Consider the following 20,842-nt stretch of genomic DNA (forward strand, 5'->3'; position numbering starts at 1 on the left):
CGCCATGCCGTGGCGTGACTCCGTAGCACCTAACGTAATTTTGTGCAACTTTTTACCTTCAAATGCGTCTTATTCACACAGTGATGTGAATAGTTAGCACAAGCAGTTTCTGCTGATTAAAATGATATGCAGCATGCCTGTGTTCCCTGTGTGTTTGCGGGTGTATCTGCATGTGAAACGCTACGTTACAGTGTTACAGCCACTGACACTGTAACGTAGCATTTAGCATGCAAATACACCCGCAGACGCACAGAGAACATAGGCATGCTGCATTTCATTTCAGAAGCTGCTTGTAAAAAGTTGCACGAAAGACGCTCAGCGCTACCGAGGCACCCGGAGCTCCCGCGATATGTGTGGGGCGACTTGTAGCGCATGGAGGATAGATGTATGTGGACACATCTGTAGGGCACTCCCTGGTGAGTTGGGGAGACCACTGTGCCACTCCCAGTCATACCAATCCACTCTGTCAGTCTGAAGTCATTTTCCCAACACTGACCATTGGATCTGGGACTTCCGAATCACATTTTCTTCGTGTTTTCCAAAGCGTATATGAAATACCCTGCAATACAGTTTTCTGCCACCAGGTGGCACCTTAACATTCTCTGCATATTGGGTGAATGCATCACAGGCATTTTGTGCTTTGTGAATCCAGTCAGTACATTATGTTCATGTCCTGGTCTAAATAAATGAATCTGCAGCATTTGTGGTCTGAGTACTGTAGAGGTAATTGGCCTCAGACCACAAATTTTGGAATGTATGTTTAATAAAATTAGGGGTGTGCACCGGCCACTTTTCGTGTTTTGTGTTTTGGTTTTGGATCTGGATCTTTCTTCGTGTTTTGGATCTGGATTGGTTTTGCCAAAACCACCCTTCCGTGTTTTGGGTTCTGGGTTTTGTGTTTTGGATCTGTATTTTTTTTTTAAAAAGCATAAAAACAGCTAAAATCACAGAATTTGTTGGTTTCTCTGCTCCTATGCTATTATTAACCTCAATAACCTTAATTTCCACTCATTTCCAGTCTATTCTGAACACCTCACAATAGTGTTTTCATGTCCAAAAGGTTGCACCGAGGTAGCTGGATGACTATGCTAAGCGACACGAGTGGGCGGCACAAACACGTGACCCATCTAGGAGTGACACTGCAGTGGCAGACAGGATGGCAGTTAGAAAAACTAGGCCCCAAACTGTACATAATGCAAAGAAAAAAAAGAAGTGCAAGATGGAATTGTCCTTGGGCCCTCCCACCCACCCTTATGTTGTATAAACAGGACATGCACACTTTAACAAATCAATCATTTCAGCGCCAGGGTCTGCCACACAACTGTGGCTGAAATGATTGGTTCGTTTGGGCCCCCACAAAACAAGCTGGCAATTAATGTGTCCCTGCACAAACTGGCTCTACGGAGGCAAGATGTCATCCTCATCCTCCTCATCCACCGATTCCTCACCCTCTTCAGTGTGTACATCCTCATCCTCACAAAGTATTAACTCGTCCCCACTTGAATCCACCACCACAGGTCCCTCTGTACCTTCTGGAGGCTGGTCTCCCTGGAAGAGCTGATAATTCATTTTGATGAACATCATCTTCTCCACATTCTGTGGAAGCAACCTCCTACGCCTTTCGCTGACAAGGTTCCCGGCTGCACTAAACACTCTTTCGGAGTACACACTGGAGGGGGGGCAACTCAGGTAAAATAGAGCCAGCTTGTACAGGGGCCTCCAAATTGCCTCTTTTTCCTGCCAGTACAGGTATGGACTGTCTGACATGCCTACTTGGATGCTGTCACCGATGTAATCCTCCACCATTCTGTCAATGGTGACAGTATCATATGCAGTGACAGTAGACATGTCAGAAATTGTTGCCAGGTCCTTCAGTCCGGACCAGATGTCCAAACTTGGTCCTGCCTGCCCTGCATCACCGCCAGCGGGTTGCTTAGGATACCTAAGTTTTTTCCTGGCAGCCCCAGTTGCGGGAGAAAATGAAGAAGGAGCCGTTGACGTGTCACGTTCCGCTTCAGCTGACATTGTGTTCACCAGCAGGTCTTTGCACCTCTGCAGGCTTGTGTCGGCCGGAAATAGAGACACCACATAGGCTTTAAACCTAGGATCAAGCACGGTGGCCAAAATGTAGTGGTCTGATTTCAACAGATTGACCACCCTGGAATCCTGGCAAAGCGAATGAAGGGCTTCATCCACAAGTCCCACATGCCGAGCGGAATCGCTCCGTCTTAGCTCCTCCTTCACTTTCTCCAGCTGCTTCTGCAAAAGCCTGATGAGGGGAATGACCTGACTCAAGCTGGCTGTGTCTGAACTGACTTCACGTGTGGCAAGTTCGAAGGGCTGGAGAACCTTGCACAACACGGAAATCATTCTCCACTGCGCTTGAGTCAGGTGCATACCCCCTCCTTTGCCTATGTCATAGGTGGATGTATAGGCTTGTATGGCCTTTTGCTGCTCCTCCATCCTCTGAAGCATATAGAGGGTTGAGTTCCACCGCGTCACAACCTCTTGCTTCAGGTGATGGCGGGGCAGGTTCAAGAGTGTTTGCTGGCGCTCCAGTCTTCGGCACGCAGTCGCTGAATGGCGAAAGTGGCCAGAAATTTTTCGGGCCACCCAAAGCGTCTCCTGCACGCCCCTGTCGCTTTTCAGAAAATTCTGCACCACCAAGTTTATTGTGTGAGCAAAACATGGGACGTGCTGGAATTTGCCCAGATGTAATGCCCGCACAATATTGGTGGCGTTGTCAGATATCACAAATCCCCAGGAGAGTCTAAGTGGGGTAAGCCACTGGGCGATGATTTCCCTCAGTTTCTCTAAGGTTGTCGGCGGTGTGCCTCTTACTGAAACCGGTGATACATAGCGTAGCCTGCCTTGTAACGAGCTGGCGTTTCTGAGATGCTGCTACTGGTGACGCTGCTGCTGTTGCTGCGTAAGGTGATACATCTACCCAGTGGGCTGTCACAGTCATATAGTCCTTAGTCTGCCCTGTTCCACTTGTCCACATGTCCGTGGTTAAGTGGACATTGTGTACAACGGCATTTTTCAGGACACTGAGGACACTTTTTCTGACGTTTCTGTACAGTCTCGGTATCGCCTGCCTAGTGAAGTGGAATCTAGACGGGATTTGGAACCGGGGACACACTACCTCCATCAATTGTCTAAATCCCACTGCACTAATGGCGGATACCGGACGCACGTCTAACACCAACATAGCAGTCAAGGCCTCAGTTATACGTTTTGCTTCAGGATGACTGCTGTCGTACTTCATCCTCCTCGCTAAGGACTGTTGGAGGGTCAATTGTTTAGTAAAAGTAGTGGTGTTCCTACTTCCTCTCTGGGATGATGAACGACTCCCAGCAGCAGCAACAGCAGCAGCGGCAGCAGTAGGCGTAGCAATGCAGGATCCTCCAGAGGAATCCCGGATAGGAGAGTCAGTCATGCCAGTGACATGGCCTGCAGGACTACTTCCGATCCTGACTAAGGAGGAAATTGACGAGGAGGGAGTTGACGGTGTGGTTTGCAGGCGCTTGGATACAACAGGACAACGGGATTTAGGTGTCCCTGGACTGCTTACGGTCTTAGCCAAAGTTTCTGAACTTGACAGTAACTTTTTATGAACGCGCTGCAGGTGCCGTATAAGGGAGGATGTTCCTAGGTGGTTGACGTCCCTACCCCTACTTATTTCACCTTTACATATGGTACATATGGCAAGACAGTTGTTGTCCGGATTTGGATAGAAATATTGCCAGACCAAAGAGGTGGAATGTTTGGTCTTCTGCCCAGGCATGACCGTGATGGGCTTTTTCATCCCACGGACAACAACTGTCTCCCCCGGAGCCTGATTTAAACAAACCACATCACCATCAGAATCCTCCTCGCCAACTTCCTCCTCAGCGCCAGCTACACCAGTATCCTCATCCTGTTGTACTTCAACAGTGACATCTTCAATTTGCATATCAGCAAGTGGACTGTGGGTGCTCCTTTCAGCACTTGCAGGGGGCGTGCAAATGGTGGAAAGAGCCACCTCTTCCCGTCCAGTGCTGGGAAGGTCAGGCATCGCAACCACCACCACACTTGGACTCTCCTTGGGGATTTGTGATATCTTCTTAGAAAGCACAGTTCTTCGCTGTGCTTTTGCCAGCTTAACTCTTTTGATTTTTTTAGTGGGAGGAGGGCTTCCATCGTCATGTGAAGCTGAACCACTAGTCATGAACATACTAGGGATCGACCTTAGCCGTTCCTTGCCACTCCGTGTCGTAAATGGCATATTGGCAAGTTTACGTTTCTCATCAGCTGATTTAAATGTCTTTTTCAAGGTCATTTTCCTGAACTTTGCCATTTGGGATTGTATGTGCCCTCTACTATGACATTGGGCATCGGCCTTGGCAGACGACGTTGATGGCATGTTATCGTCTATGTCATGACTAGTGGCAGCAGCTTCAGCACTAGGAGGAAGTGGTTCTTGATCTTTCTCTATTTTATTTTTATCGGAGAAAGTTTGGTCCTCCATTTATGTTATATCGATTTGATATATACGTGCGGCTAAACACAGAAAATAATTTTTTTTTTGGTTTGGACTGGAGTGTACTTTGGGGGTTACAGCACCCTTTAACGGTCAAGCCAGCCGGCCCTTTACTTATGACACAGGCGCACGCTTGGCACTACTTTGTTGATGCACGTGCGGCTACTGCGCACACAATTCACAAACACAGAAAATAATTTTTTTTTTGGTTTGGACTGGAGTGTACTTTCGGGGGTTACAGCACCCTTAACGGTCAAGCCAGCCGGCCCTTTACTTATGACACAGGCGCACGCTTGGCACTACTTTGTTGATGCACGTGCGGCTACTGCGCACACAATTCACAAACACAGAAAATAATTTTTTTTTGGTTTGGACTGGAGTGTACTTTCGGGGGTTACAGCACCCTTTAACGGTCAAGCCAGCCGGCCCTTTACTTATGACACAGGCGCACGCTTGGCACTACTTTGTTGATGCACGTGCGGCTACTGCGCACACAATTCACAAACACAGAAAATAAAATTTTTTTTGGTTTGGACTGGAGTGTACTTTCGGGGGTTACAGCACCCTTAACGGTCAAGCCAGCCGGCCCTTTACTTATGACACAGGCGCACGCTTGGCACTACTTTGTTGATGCACGTGCGGCTACTGCGCACACAATTCACAAACACAGAAAATAAATTTTTTTTTGGTTTGGACTGGAGTGTACTTTCGGGGGTTACAGCACCCTTAATGGTCAAGCCAGCCGGCCCTTTACTTATGACACAGGCGCACGCTTGGCACTACTTTGTTGATGCACGTGCGGCTACTGCGCACACAATTCACAAACACAGAAAATAATTTTTTTTTTGGTTTGGACTGGAGTGTACTTTCGGGGGTTACAGCACCCTTAACGGTCAAGCCAGCCGGCCCTTTACTTATGACACAGGCGCACGCTTGGCACTACTTTGTTGATGCACGTGCGGCTACTGCGCACACAATTCACAAACACAGAAAATAATTTTTTTTTTGGTTTGGACTGGAGTGTACTTTCGGGGGTTACAGCACCCTTAACGGTCAAGCCAGCCGGCCCTTTACTTATGACACAGGCGCACGCTTGGCACTACTTTGTTGATGCACGTGCGGCTACTGCGCACACAATTCACAAACACAGAAAATAATTTTTTTTTTGGTTTGGACTGGAGTGTACTTTCGGGGGTTACAGCACCCTTAACGGTCAAGCCAGCCGGCCCTTTACTTATGACACAGGCGCACGCTTGGCACTACTTTGTTGATGCACGTGCGGCTACTGCGCACACAATTCACAAACACAGAAAATAATTTTTTTTTTGGTTTGGACTGGAGTGTACTTTCGGGGGTTACAGCACCCTTAACGGTCAAGCCAGCCGGCCCTTTACTTATGACACAGGCGCACGCTTGGCACTACTTTGTTGATGCACGTGCGGCTACTGCGCACACAATTCACAAACACAGAAAATAATTTTTTTTTGGTTTGGACTGGAGTGTACTTTCGGGGGTTACAGCACCCTTTAACGGTCAAGCCAGCCGGCCCTTTACTTATGACACAGGCGCACGCTTGGCACTACTTTGTTGATGCACGTGCGGCTACTGCGCACACAATTCACAAACACAGAAAATATATTATTTTTTTAGCACTTGGGGGGAGCACCCCTGATGGACAGAGCACCCCCTGGACAACACTACAGCACCCCTTTAGGTCTGGGACACTGCACAGGACTTTGGAGTGGACACAGCCCCTATGGAGAACTGACTGCACAACACAGTCCAGCCAGCCCCTATGGACTTTGAAGTAGTGGACACAGCCCCTATTAACAGCAGCACAGCACAACACAGCCAGCCCCTATGGACTTTGAAGTAGTGGACAACAGCAGCACTACACTACACTACACTACACAGCCCTAACTCCCACCCTCCCTCTTCACTGTCCACAGCCGAGTGAGAAAATGGCGCCGACGCGGGTACCTTATATAGGATCCAAAACCCGCGAGACTCGGAAGGCGGGATGATGACGTTTTGCCTCGATTTCAGATCCGAGTCAGGCGGGAAAAGTCGAGCCTGACTCGGATCGGACTCGGATCGGGGGGGCTCGGGGGGGTTCGGATTTCAGAAATCCGAACCCGCTCACCCCTAAATAAAATGGGTATCCACCACCATCCCCTGCTCTAGAGAGCTTGCTTGGTTGGCAGCACAACAGGGGGACCATACTGCAACCGTGTTGCTCAACTAGTTTCTTAGACGATTCCCTGACCAAACAGATGATCTGTTTGAAAGGAAATAATATTGGCCCTCATTCAGAGCCGCTCGTTAGCGGCAGTACGCTCGTTCCGAGCGATGTTTGCACATCTGCGCATGCGTACGGTTTTTAGTACGCATGCGCGAACCAGTCAGTGCGGCCGAAAATCGGTGGTACGCAATATAGCGAGTGCCTGCTATTTTGAATGACAGAATGAGGCGTATGTGGGTGGTAACAGGGGAAGGTGCTTGAAAATGGGGAGTGGAGATCCAAACGCAGGCGTGCTTAAAGGTCAAAACGGGCCTTTTATGGGTGTGTATATTTAAAACAGCAGCGTCATTGTTCACGTCACTGGGTTATTTTATAGCCAGAACTGCTCGCAAATTTGTGGTAGCAAACACCAACCACAAGAATAGCGAGCAGTTCATACGCTGGTCGATGTACTCGATTAATCTAATAAATAGCGGACATGACGTAGGATGCGAGCGGCCAGGGGGCGTTTTTAACAAATAAACGAGCGTATGTTTTGCTCGCTCGTTCAGACTTAGAGGTGTGAACAGACTGCAATGTGCGTACGGATCATTTGAATAGCCACCCCTTGTTTTTAAACGAACGACCGCAAATAGCGAACGGCTCTGAATGAGGGCCATTGTTTTGTCTCATTCTTAACCATTATTTTCCCATCTGTCACCTATCTTTCTATCCCGTGTAGCTTTGCATCCAGCCGTGCAGAATGTTGAGACGCCTTATAAATAAACATTAATATGTATTATGTCGCACTTTAGCTCTCGTTATATATTCAGTAATGTTGGTGTCATAACCATGGAGCCTCAGCGTAATCTTTGTGTTTTATTACCTTACTTGCAGGTGTTGCGAGAAGCTAAGGAGAGAGAGGAGCAGCGCGTGAGCAGTGAGAGTAACCCAGAGATTGAGCGACGTGCACACTACGGGCTGCTGTTTGATGAATACCAAGGCCTGGCTCACCTGGAGGCGTTGGAGCTGCTGTCCAAGGAGAGTGAAGGGAAGGTAAGTACTCCCCATAGTAAGATTGTAAATAATAAGCTTTACTGGGTGTTTTTCCCTGAAATGAGTACGTAACAGGTTGGATATTTTTAAAGCGGATCAGCTGTCTAAACAGAGTTATGGCAGCCTAATATCCAGGAAAGCAAGGGCCGTGCGTACGTGATCCAGTCACGGGTGCTTTCTAGGCTTCATCCTTGTAAATTAGTGCACTTTAGGTTGGCTAAACCTCTAACAACAGCCCAGACTGCTACAACGGGGATATTATTTGTTTGTGGAGAATACAGATGTGTCCACATACATCTATCCTCCGTGCGCTACACATAATGCGGGAGCTCTGTGTGGCTCAGTAGCGCTGAGCATCTTTTTGTGCAAATTTTTACCTTCAAATGCATCTTATTCGCACAGTTATGCGACTAGTTAGCACAAGCAGCTTCTGCTCACTAAAATGATATGCAGCATGCCTATGTTCTAACATGTGCGACTGCGGGTGTATCTGCATGCTAAATGTTACGTTACAGTGTTACAGCCGCTGGCACTCTAACGTAGCATTTCACACGCAGATACAGACGCAGTCACTCACAGGCAATCGGTATTCCCAGCAGCGCCTGGCCGACAAAAGCAGAGTTCCCGACAGTGCTGGAAATCCCGATCGTCGCTAAGATAAGTATAAACTAACCTAACCTTCTAACCCTCCTTAGGGGTGCCTAACCCTAACCTCCCCCCAAGTGCCTAACCCTAATCCCCCCCTTCCCTGCTGCCTAAACCTAAGTCCCCCGGGGGGGTGCCTAACCCTAACCCTCCCTCCCCCTAGTCTAACCCTAACCCTCCAGGGGGGTGCCTAACCCTATGTCCCCCCCCCCCCGGATGCCCTAAACCTAACCCTCTCCCCCCCGCGGCTGTCCGCTCGCGGCACCCGGCATCCCTTTGATCGAGATGCCGGGCGCCGGTCTCCCAGCGTCGGGGAAATGTCAGGTATCTATAGCTAGACGCCCGGCATTTCACCCTCGCTGGGATATGACATTCGGGAAGCCGGCTGTCGGTATTAAGGCAGTCGGTTTCCTGATTGTACACCACTCACAGAATATAGGCATGCTGCATATCATGTTAATCAGCAGAATTGTGCTAACTATGGCATGGCATGGCGCTACTAGAAGGGCTGTTTAGCACGCAGTGAGGTTAGATGTATGAGGACACATCTGTACACTTCATGTAAAAGTTAGTATATTGTATTTTTTTTTTTTCCAAAGCATTTCAGACAAAATAACAGTTACACACAGCAATACAAAGCACTGACAATAGAGTAGTGCATTCAATTGCCCTGAAGGATGGAAATGTGAAATAGAACACATCATATGTCATATGTCAAAAGTGTCATATGAAATAAACAATGTACACAAGCAATTATAAAGGATACAGTCAAATCTAGTTGTCAGCTGTGCGGACTAGGGCCCCAACAGTATAGGAGGATTGTTATCAACAGTTCTTAATTCGTACCACGAAGTGGAAGCGAAATGTTGAAAAGGTTGTTTTGTCATCGAGACGATAGCTACAGTATGTAACTTTCACAGATATCCAAAAATTTACCAAATGTACATTCTGTATCCAGAGAAGCTACCAACCAGTCCATTCTAAATAGTTAGAATCATTTTTCCTAATGAGAAAGGAGGTACAGTATTCCTGGTTTAATCCATACTTGAGGCAGGAAAAAGTCTCCGTCCTCCGCCAGTGATGCTCTGGCCCTCAGGTAATATTCCCAATATATAAAAGGTAAATAATGAACCAAGTGCTCTAGGGCAAAGTGTCTGACATGAAGCCATATGGACTTCCCCGGATCTTGCCGCTGTATTGCTGGTACACAAGCGTCCCTTGCTGTGCGTGCTCTGCTGTTTGTGTGTAAGGGGCAATGTTGTGGTTTGGCACAAACCAAAATGGATGGAATGCACAGCGGCAAGATCAGGTCAGTCCATACACCTTACCTTAATATATTGCACACTAGTGCCCGCTGGTCCTTGATGCTGTGCTTTCTGTAATTTTAACGCTGAGAGACTAATGTATGCACAGAATACAATTTGTATGGAAGCTAGAGACCCTATACACAGTGACATGCTGACACATAGTTTTGTACGTCACTTGTTTTGTACATCCCCTTCCTGCAACTTATTCAATTATTTTAATTGAACAATATATAAGCGCTAATTTAGTGTTCCAGCTAGGCAGTTTTAGCGGGGCGCCCCGTCCTGCCCGATTTTAAAGTGGCAAAATGCACCCTGCCCTTTTAGCGGCACCCCACTAAAACAACCTGCCCTGTGCCTTCCCCACCCAGGTGCTGCAGTGTTCCGGGGGTGGGAAAAGTAGCGGTGACCTATCTCCGCCGGGTCAGTAGATGCCGTGCGCATGCGTGCAGCATCTATTCACCGTGAGAGGAGAGTTTGGGGGAAGCCCAGCACCTCCGCTGGGCATGCCCCCAAGTGTGATGAATATAACACACCTGGGCAATTGGAGTACTCTTGCTACTTATTCAGCAATCGTATTGGTTTAGTTAAATTGAAGTTCCAGTATAATGCCCTAATAAATTCCATCTTTTTCGTATGCACCCACAGGTGAAGTCCATTCTCAGCGCACTATCAGGGGAAGAACTGGCAGAACTCAAGTTAGATTTAGAATCCCTGAAGGAAGTGTTCTCATTGGAAGAGTTTGATGATGAAGAAGAGGTGGAGAAGGGTAAAATGTCATCTTTATGTAGAATCATCCCAATAATTCCATACGTAGTAAAATGATTTTCTTTCGGCATCGTTGTCCGTGCTTTCTGCGGGTACTAATTGGAACAGTGACATCTGCAGGCTAAATTAATGTACTGCACAGTATTAAACATATTGCAAAGCCAGCAACCAAGCAAAATACGTTATGTATCTGTTTCTAAAACGGTGAAGTATATTTACTTTAAAAATCATAGAAAAAAAAGTCAGATTTTGATGATATGTCTTTTAATAACATTGTGCAATTGTCAGATATTGTTCTTCATTAAAGCTAAAAATTAATAGAATAACTTGCTGGGTGCAAATCACAAAGTAAATTTAAAAGGAAACCATTTTGAGTTATCTTATAACATCAAAGATCTAGAAAATCGGTTCTCCAGGCCCCAGTGATTATGACCTTGTAACTATTGGCAGAGAGGATCAGACATCCCTGGCTGTGTATTGGGATTAGTGTGGCATTATATCTGGGTGAAGAGATATCATGAGTCTGCTACAGATCTGTGTTAATATTAGATCACAGCAGGAAGCTGCACGGTTGCATCTTGTTTCAGTGTGCGTATATTATACACCTATTGCAAGGGCCCCAGCGTGTCTGAAAATGCCACCATTCCTCTTTTATAGATGTATCAGCAAATTGTGGTAATAGCTAGCAGAGGTTGACTGGTTACAGCTTTATTTCCACATCACACATACCGCAACTGACAAGCAAAGTAATTGTATTCGATTGTGAAAAATACAACAAAAATGAGCAGTTCTCAATAGTTTAAATAAATGTATCCCTCATCAAAAGGTAAAAATATAACAAAAAAAGAAAATGGCGCAAAAGTGTGTATTAGATCATGTACGAAAATACCATAAATAAAAATATGGATAGAGAACCGTGTGAATAATTAACATTTAGAATTTAGTGATAGTTAAAAAATAATACATATTAGTACATTAAAAATAGTTATTTGCATTCATTTAAAATGGTAAAGGGATGGTATACCGGAGAACCCAAGTCCACTTCGGCTGATTCCAAGATACCGTGGGATATTTGCTCCATCAGGGGGCTGCACAGGCTGCAGGTTATTCCATAGCCCACTGTGACTATCTCTCATCCCCTTAATGGACTTATTGGTACCGGTAATTAATGTTCTAATATGTATTATTTTTTAATATATGGAATTAAAATCTAAATTTACAGTATTCACATGGTTCTCTATCTAGTGTTCATTCTAGCACCCTGCACCTGTTAAAACTAGGGATGTGCAGGTTCGGATAGGTTCGAGTTTGCACGTGGAGTTCGGATTTTTCCCTCCAAAAAAACGGAACTCAGAACGAGGCAAAACGTCATCTTACATGGACGAACATCATCATTCCTGGTCTTTTGTCCAGGAATGATGATGTTCGTCCATGTAAGAACTCCACGTGCAAACTCGAACCTATCCGAGCCTGCACATCCCTAGTTAAAACCCGTGCAGTTCCTCTTTCCTGCCTCGTGTGTCGCTCCCTGCTCTGGTGCTTCTAGCACACACACTTCTGAATCTCAGTGTGCAATGTGTACCAGATATATGTTGGCCCGACAGGCCAACATATCATCCAGTACACATCTCGTAGTGTGTACCCAGCATTACACCTGTCCTCACAGCAGCCAGAATTCTTTTGGCACAAATATACCGTTTCCCCCAGGAACAACAACAACCCTTATATTACTGTAGTAGATTGTAGCCACTGATGTTCATTATGTTTCCTATCACCTCAGCTTCTTTTATTCCCCTTATTGGTCTGAGTGTTGGAGTGGAAGCTGAGTTGGCCACAATTGCACCCTAAATCGAGGGGTCACTAAAAAAGTGTAATGTGTATGCAAAGCTGTGACTACCATAAGTTGTGTGCAGATCAGCACCAGCATGTTATGTGCCAGACATCCCTCACATACACTTCTACGTTTTAACCGTTTTGTATGCTAAATACGCACCCGCTGTTCTGCTCCAATAATATATCAAAGACACCTCTAATACATAAGTTACAACTCTCGTATACAAAATGTGTATTTTTGATAACATATGCATACAAAAACATATACGTACGTGCAAACGAAGACCACAGCTACGGCGCACTCACAATCAGCCCCTCACAAGCATTTCCTGTGTGCTGCTGGCAGTCATCATCCACCTCTCCTCTGTGTATACGCTCCAGCCCTAACTGCCCAGAAATGATACTGCTTGGTCCAGCGTATATATATATGTGTATGTTCCAGACTGTATGTCTTCACAATTAAAGAGACAAGCCCTTGCTGTATTCTGCCTACAGTATGTACCTTTCCTCACTCGTCTCCAGTGGTTTCAGGTGTTTTCTGATCAATTGGAAACAGATGAACAGCGCTGACCACATTAGCCTTCCACGTGTAAGTGTTACTGAGTCTCTGGCCGTGCACGGCTCTTACAGCTAAAATATTACTGTATGTACTCACATTAGACTCAGTAACACTTACACGTGGAAGGCTAATGAGCCAGAGAATGCTATATAAAAGTTATTCATCTTGGAGTTTGGCTATTGTTACCGATTATGCTATTTAGCTGGACATAGACAAATAGCCCGCATTTTTTGACATTATTATATGGTCTGCTTGTGTGTGGGAATACCAGTCATCGATCCAACCCGGCTATGTATTTTTTTATCAGCTGACTCACCATGTTTGCCTGATTAGGCACACACAGATCGTTATATGTGTACTTCCAGGAATAGTTCCATTGGATATCTAATGGTGTTTTAACTATTTTCACTGGTGCTGTTTAGAGTTTACACCAGCTGTGTAACCACATTGTGTTCATTTTTAGAGTTTCTGTTTTATGCTGTTATTTTATATCATATTTTATGTGATTAAATATTGGTTATATGCTCACTGTGGTCAGCACTGTTCATCTGTTCCCAATTGCCATTGTTTTTTTGTGAGGTCTCACCCTTCACATGCTGACCAGCAGCAGACCAGGGAGCTTTGTATATTAATATCTTAACACATGAGGATTATTAGTCACATTAGCGCTTAATATCCATTGTTTCCCTGTTTTCTGATCAAGCCTACTTGTTTGTCTCAGAAAATCAACTCTGTCAATTGGCTGTATTAATTCTGCTCAACTGCTGCTAGGTGATAAACCCTATTACTGTAAGGCTCCTTATCCAGGATGTGCTTTTTATGTCCTTAAGTAATAGAGCCCGAAGAATGAATTGTTTATGTTTGTATCAGACCTAGACTTACCTCTAACTTTCCTTCTCAGGTGATGAGGATTTCCTTCAGGAGGTATCCACTCTGTTTCAGGAGTTACACATCTCTGTGAGGCCTGATAAACTGACTAATGTGAGTATGCTCCCTGCCTAATGGCACTAAGCTGGGGTTCCCAGTAACTCCTGTGCATGTGTGACAGGAACTGTGTGCTATTAGGCATGTTCAGTGAGCACAGCTTTATAGGAAGTACAGGTACAGCAAAGCTGTGTCATTATTCTGATAGGTCACATATGATGTTCTATAGTCTATAGAACATGCTATTTACCTATTGTCACTTTTTACAGATTTATATATTTTTTGCATTTAACAATGAAACAATAAATATTGTCCCAAAAGATTTCTCATCTAAGATCCGGTATTCAGGCTATCCGACCACTCCCCCGATAGCTGGCACATGTCTGACACTACTCAGATTGCTCCTGGACACTCCGACTGGCAGCCTGGTGTTGGTGTATGTGAAAATTAGAATTAAGCCAGCGTTATTCTTAATAGTGGTTTATGTATTCCTCTTATGGACGGGCTAAATAATGTTGTATTCTTAATTTTCCTTTTTCGAGTCTGTGTCTACACAGCAAATACCCTTTTCATGGAATGCGGTCAATATCCTGACCGCAGGGATTCTGCCGGTTAGAATGTCGGCGCTGAAATCCTGACACCTGTCACAATCCCGGCGCCGTCATCCCGACTGCCGGAATCCCAAAGGTAAATAACGGGGAGGGTTAGAGTTAGGCACTAAGGGGGGAGGTTTAGGGTGCGGGGAGAGGGAGGTGAGTTGTAGGCACTCGGTAGGGGGGGGGAGAGGATTAGAATACCTACCAACAGTTGTCTGTATCCTAACCCTACCGGGATGCCGGCGTCGGGATTCTGTCCGGCGGGATCCTGAATGCCAGCATCCCATACCCATCCCCTTTTTCATGTTGTCCATTATTAATAACATGTATTAGATAATATCCAGCTGAATCTATAGCTAGAAGGAATGCATACTGACATTTTATGGATTGATTTCCATCAGCTGCGTGCATTGTGGATACTGACATCCTGAACATGGCTCCACATAACTTTTCATAATACTTATAACAAACAATGAGAGCGACACAGAGTTGAACATTTGCTGAGCGTATGTTGCGCGTTTTTACACTGCGCATGCTCCAGAACCAAACATGCACCACTGCGGATAACGGAGATTGTATGTATCTCAGCTGCATCTCCATTTACCGCTGAGTAGGTAACACAGGGATGAAATGGGCATTCTCACATAGGAGAGGTACGGTGAGCGCGTGTCGGTGGTGCTACACAGTTGTGCGCATGTATAATTACACCTGTTTTCAGATGTATCTTTTACTTCAAGAATAGGGCTGGTGCAATTGCACACCAAGGATGAAGACGGGTGTCAAACTAATAAGTGTACAGATAGGCGCAGCCTGGCTGCAGTGATGATTACAACAGTATACAGACGAATATACTCATTTACTTCCTTGCACGCAATGTTCACCTCTGCATCAGCCCCCTGTGTCTTTTAAGAAGACATACCTAATGATTTTTGTTTTTCTGATGTCATTACCGCCTGCTTTAGACCTGATCTTTATGTGTCAGTCACCATAGAAAGCTTGGAAATATTTAAGTCATTAAAGAAACATCCCATTAGCAGCTGATTTTTTGCGCTAGTGATTTTGGCAATTGGTATACATTTTAAAAATGAATGTTGATTTATTTAAGGTCATAAATATACATTTTTGGGCACACATTCTTCATTTCACCTGCAGGTTTAGAATAGCGCATTTATGTGAAATTGCTGCTGCGTTGACAGACGGTTATGGGACACATAACAATAATTTATGTACATTTTATGTAACTCTCCTTTAATATAAAAATAAGCTATAAACCGCTATTTACCTTGCCATGGATTGTGGTGCAGCTCCAGTAAGGTGGTTGTATCTGCCTTGCCACAACTGTCATTATATCTATGTGCTGTAGAATCTGCACAGGGGCTTTGTGCTGTCCGTACATAGTTAATCGTGTTCCTTGCTGACACTCCAGGCTGTCTCCCCTGTTATCTGATGTCTAATTACAGTAACTTCATTTTCTGGCCTCTCTTGATGTTTCAGGCACAGAAAGCCGCTTACAACTGGATGACTAAGGTGGAGGAAGAGGAGAAAGTGATAGGAGAGGAGGATAAGGCTGAGCCACAGGATGAGAGCAGGCAGAAGAAATCCACTGTGGAGGTAAGAAGTGATTGTCAGCAGTTGGCCTAGTAAATAGATGCAAGAATACAACGCTATCAGCAAAACTGCACCAACGTACATCTCTTCCATTCTCTCACAATATCACCCAATTCAGCTCATCCACTCAACGTAAGATCTGTGATTCTCACCCACACTCATGACCTGCTCTGATTCTCAGGTACAGGATTTCTCTTGAGCTGCACCCACTCTAGGAAGGCTCTACCTCGTACAACAAGACTTTCTTTTAGCCTCCATACTACATCTCCCCTGAAACCTAACATCTGAAGATAAGGTTATCACATTTGTGCCATCTTTATAACCTCCATATGCCATCCGACCTCCTTACCACCCCTCCAAGCCGTTCACTCAAAACTACCTAAAAACCCTTTGATACCCAAAGTAACATGGCTGTGTGACTGGATTATATAGTCCATTAGGCACTTTTTCCATGGTTATTAGGCTTTACCATTATAGAATATGTGGCACTTATCCTATGAATCACACTTTTTATTTTCTCTATAGATGATAAGCTTGTGAGCAGAGTCTTTCTGTCTGTTAGTGCCCAGTTTGATTACTGTATTCCCAGTTGTGAAATACTGCAGAGTATGTTGGCACTCTATGGGGAGAATTCATATTCAGGGCAATGTGTTGCCAGAGCATGAGTATGGCCAATAGAAGCAGGGCCAATGACTAGGGGCTTAAAAATGCTAGACCTCCCTCCAGTCACCTTTCCTTCCAAACTGTCCTGTCCATGTATGTTTCTTCTTAGTGCCTAGGTGGCTTCCAACAATGAAGCGGCAATGACCCTACTAAAATAGAGTATACAGTCTGCCCCCTCCTAGTGCTATAAACTGGATATAAACACAGTGAACACAAACACATGATATTAAATTGTCCCCATACCAAAAAATAATGATGAATCTGCTTATCTGAAGCAGTTGCTGCAAGAAACCTATTCCGTTATGGTCTTACCCTGCATCTTCTTCTGAGTTATATGGGAAGAAGTCGTCGTCTTGGATTTTCCAGCATCATTTTGTTTAGATAAGCGGATTCATTATTATTTTTTAGTACAGGGGCAATTCACTGTTGTGTGTTTGTGTTCACAGTGATTAGATCACTAGAAGGTGCCCTGTTACAAACACACGCACACACACACACACACACACATGCTCACACGCATACATAGAATAAATAAATACTTAATTATAGTGCATATAAGGCCTGAGATGGACACAAGCTGTGCTACAATATACAAAAGCGACAGGAGGAGTCTTAAGTAAAAAGACCCTACTGCCAGCTTCTCTGACCCGATGCTGCAGTCATTGGCTCATCTGCATGAGCATTGGTCATCAGCTACCTCCTTCTGCCTGTACCCATGTTGCCCACCTCCTCAATCTCTCCTTCTCATCTGGCACTGTCCCTTCTGCATTCAAACATGCTCTTGTCTCCCCCATTCTTAAAAGACCTACCCTTGATCCCTAACACTGTACAACTACCGACCCATCTCTCTCCTCCCTTTTGCTTACAAACTCATTGAGCGTATTGTTTACCTAACCGCCTTACCACCTTTCTTTCCTCCCACTCCCTCCTTGACTCATTTCAACCTGGCTTTCCGTTCTCTCCACTCCACTGAAACTGCCCCCACAAACTACTCTCTGCTCATTCTCCTTGACCTCTCTGCTGCTTTTGGCACTATGGACCACCCTCTCCTCCTGCAAATCCATCACTCCCTTGTTCTACGTGACACTGCCCTCTCCTGGCTGTCCTCCTACCTATCTGACCGTTACTTCTCTGTCTCCTCTCATGACTTCCCCCCACCCACACACACTTCCAATAAGGGTAGGTGTTCCCCATGGTTCTGTTCTTGGACCTCTCCTATTCTCCCTATATATGTCCTCTTTAGGTGAACTCATCAGCTCTTTGGGCCTCCAATATCATAACTATGCTGATGATAGTCAGATCTACCTTTCCTCCCCTGACCTCTCCCCCTCTCTCCTCGCCGTATCTCCAACTATCTCTCTGCTATCTCTTCCTGGATGTCCCAGCGATTTCTTAAAATTAACATGTCTAAAGGCGCATATCCACTACACAACTAATGAACACTGTATGATAATTACATCGTTATCGTTTATTATACTGTGCAGTGGATATTGGGCCCACACTGAGCGATATGTCGTTCAGTGCAGGCACCCTCCCTCATCCCCAAACATGCACAACCTGACGATATTGACAGATTGGGTAGTATGTTCAGGCGATGACAGATGCCGACAACGACCAGCGGGAGTGTGCATCGCTGGTCGTTGCCGGCATATTGACTGCACAATTAACGACCGATTGAATGATAACGATGTCATTAACGTTCAATCGTCCATTTATATTGTGTAGTTAATATGTGCCTCAACACTGAGATGATCATCTTCCCACCTTCTCGCATAACCTCACTGCCCACAATGTCATTATCAATTGGTGGCACAACAATCTCCTCTAGCCCCAACGTGCGCTGTATTGGAGTTATCCTGGACTCCTCCCTCTCCTTCAAGCAACACATTCAGCACCTCTCGCAGTCCTGCTATTTCCATCTCAAAGATATTGTTAGGATGAGACCCTTTCTCACCCAGGATGCTACTTAAACCCTCATTCACTCGCTGGTCATCTCCACATTGGACTACTGTAACCTCCTCCTGAGAAAATAACCAATAAAGTAATATTCGGGCGCTGGTTAGGGATGTTGTTCTAAAGCAGCTACTAAATAACAGGAGTAGTCACCTCCACAAACATCAGACATATATAGCAGAAAATATAGCACTGCTTCAATCAAATATTTAGTAAAATAGGATGCACAAATTACATCATAGTAATAAATTCATTCAATTTTTAATCACGATATATGAAAATAAAACAAATTGAACAATTAAAATGAATCACATCAGATACATAATATAAGAACCATAATAAACCAATAGAGAGAAAGAAGACTTCTTGTTGGGGGCACTCGTTTGTAAATAAAAAGTGTTAAAATATAACTTTTAATATTGTATTATTAAAAAGATAGACTAAACAGACGGACATACATAAAACACATATTTAACCCTTATAGTTAAGGGAGCCAACCCTGATAGGGATAAGATACCATATATGGAATCAAAAACTGTTTGGCGACATAAAGTTAATAGAGTGATCCCTCTGTGATATTAAATTAACCACAATTGAAATGACAATAATATGTCTGATGAAAGTAATGCCACACAACAAGCAGCAGAAATATAGTTAAAACAGGTGATAATTATCAATCATAATTCAATAAATCAGCAATATATATCAGAAGATATAATCCATCTGAGCACAGGACTATAACTATCTCAAGTCAGGCTCTAAAACAGAACATATGTACATATAATTGAAATACATACACAACTGTGTGTTGCACATATAAGGAGTCACTGATTCAGACATATGACATAGTTATCAGAATAAGATCCTGAACACACAGCTGTAGCAGGTTCTTCCACTGCCTCAGATTGTAATCTCCTGCTTAATTTATATCATTAGGCAGGAAAAAAATAGAAACACGGCTGTGTGTTACACATATAAAGAGTGATACATTTAGACAGATCACATGAGTTGTCAAACATATATCCTGATCATACCACTGCAGTGGGTTCTAGTCAATCCTTCAAATATTGATTGAAAAGGAAAACTCCCACTGTCTTAGATCATACTCCCCTGCCTTAAGTACACTATTTAGCAGGAGGTACTTGTCTATTGACACATCTGTGTAATATATATGTGATATATCACCCCTTCAATCATAGGACATTAAAGAATATTCACATTGTCCAAAAAGAAGGGGCAAATTGAAAAAGACAGTTTCAATCTTAGGTACAGTATAATATCTGATAGATATATTGCAAAGAAAGTATCTGCTTCAATGATATTCGTGAGAAATCTTGAATGATAACAGTCCCAGTTTATACACATATGGTTGACGATATATAAATGCCCACGCACATATTGCCCAACTGTATCTCTAATTTGTGATACAGTAGTGATGCTAATGGAAGCGCATATAACAATTACTTCTCCTCAATAAGCGGGTGATAGTGTGCTATGACTAAAGAAATGGGGCATATAGTGAATGTGTCAAACGGACGTGTAACTTAGCTTTGATGCTGATTACATGAAATTATCCTCAGGATATGCTGCTACTCCCCTAGGGAGAGGTGGCTGTGAACACGCACAGAGGACACAGGCTTCGGAGTGGACGGCAGCGGGGTTCTCCTTCCACGCGGCTTCACAGGGAGATACCTGGCCGTCTTTAGCAGTTTCGGCGGCAGCTGCGGGAATCCCCTTACACGCTACCGCACAGGATGGTGCCTCACTGTCCGACAGTCTGCCTCGACTCGAGTAGGATGACGTACGTTTCGCCGGGGGCGGGGCTTGATCACATCAGAGTGATGCATGCCTGGGGAACCCCTCTCTTAAACGGCCTTTCAGCCAATCCTAGGCTTGTGTAAAAGTAATGGACATACTCACTGCCCAATCAAAAAAGGGACTAGAGATAAAGATAAAGGGGAATGAGATCAAATGAAAAGAACGGAGGGACATTAGTTTATATACATATCTCTCCTTGTCGTACGGGAGATAATAGAGATAAGAAAGATAAAAAAGAAACCTATAGGGAAAAATTTATTGCATGATGGTTATAGTATTATCAAACTCTTATATCTAGTCGATCCATAAAAAATGGCCGAAGATTATGCCTATCCAATCTTTAAGGATTAAATAGAATAAATGTTATTAGTG

The 20,842-nt window shown here is 44.5% G+C and overlaps 1 protein-coding gene across 2 annotated transcripts in view; it reads left to right on the forward strand.

Moving 5' to 3' along the window:
* Positions 1–20,842, forward strand: part of FAM114A2 (family with sequence similarity 114 member A2) — a 51,520-nt gene that overhangs the window by 16,779 nt on the left and 13,899 nt on the right. For both annotated transcript variants that reach the window (XM_088475676.1, XM_088475675.1), the window contains 4 exons: positions 7,641–7,799; positions 10,397–10,517; positions 13,810–13,889; positions 15,923–16,039. In XM_088475676.1, coding sequence (XP_088331802.1) covers positions 7,641–7,799; positions 10,397–10,517; positions 13,810–13,889; positions 15,923–16,039 — 477 coding nt within the window. The remainder of the gene's footprint in view (positions 1–7,640; positions 7,800–10,396; positions 10,518–13,809; positions 13,890–15,922; positions 16,040–20,842) is intronic.

This window comes from Taudactylus pleione, unplaced genomic scaffold (genome assembly GCF_031769625.1).
Source record: "Taudactylus pleione unplaced genomic scaffold, aTauple2 ptg000176l, whole genome shotgun sequence".
In the NCBI taxonomy this organism is placed as follows: Eukaryota; Metazoa; Chordata; class Amphibia; order Anura; family Myobatrachidae; genus Taudactylus; species Taudactylus pleione.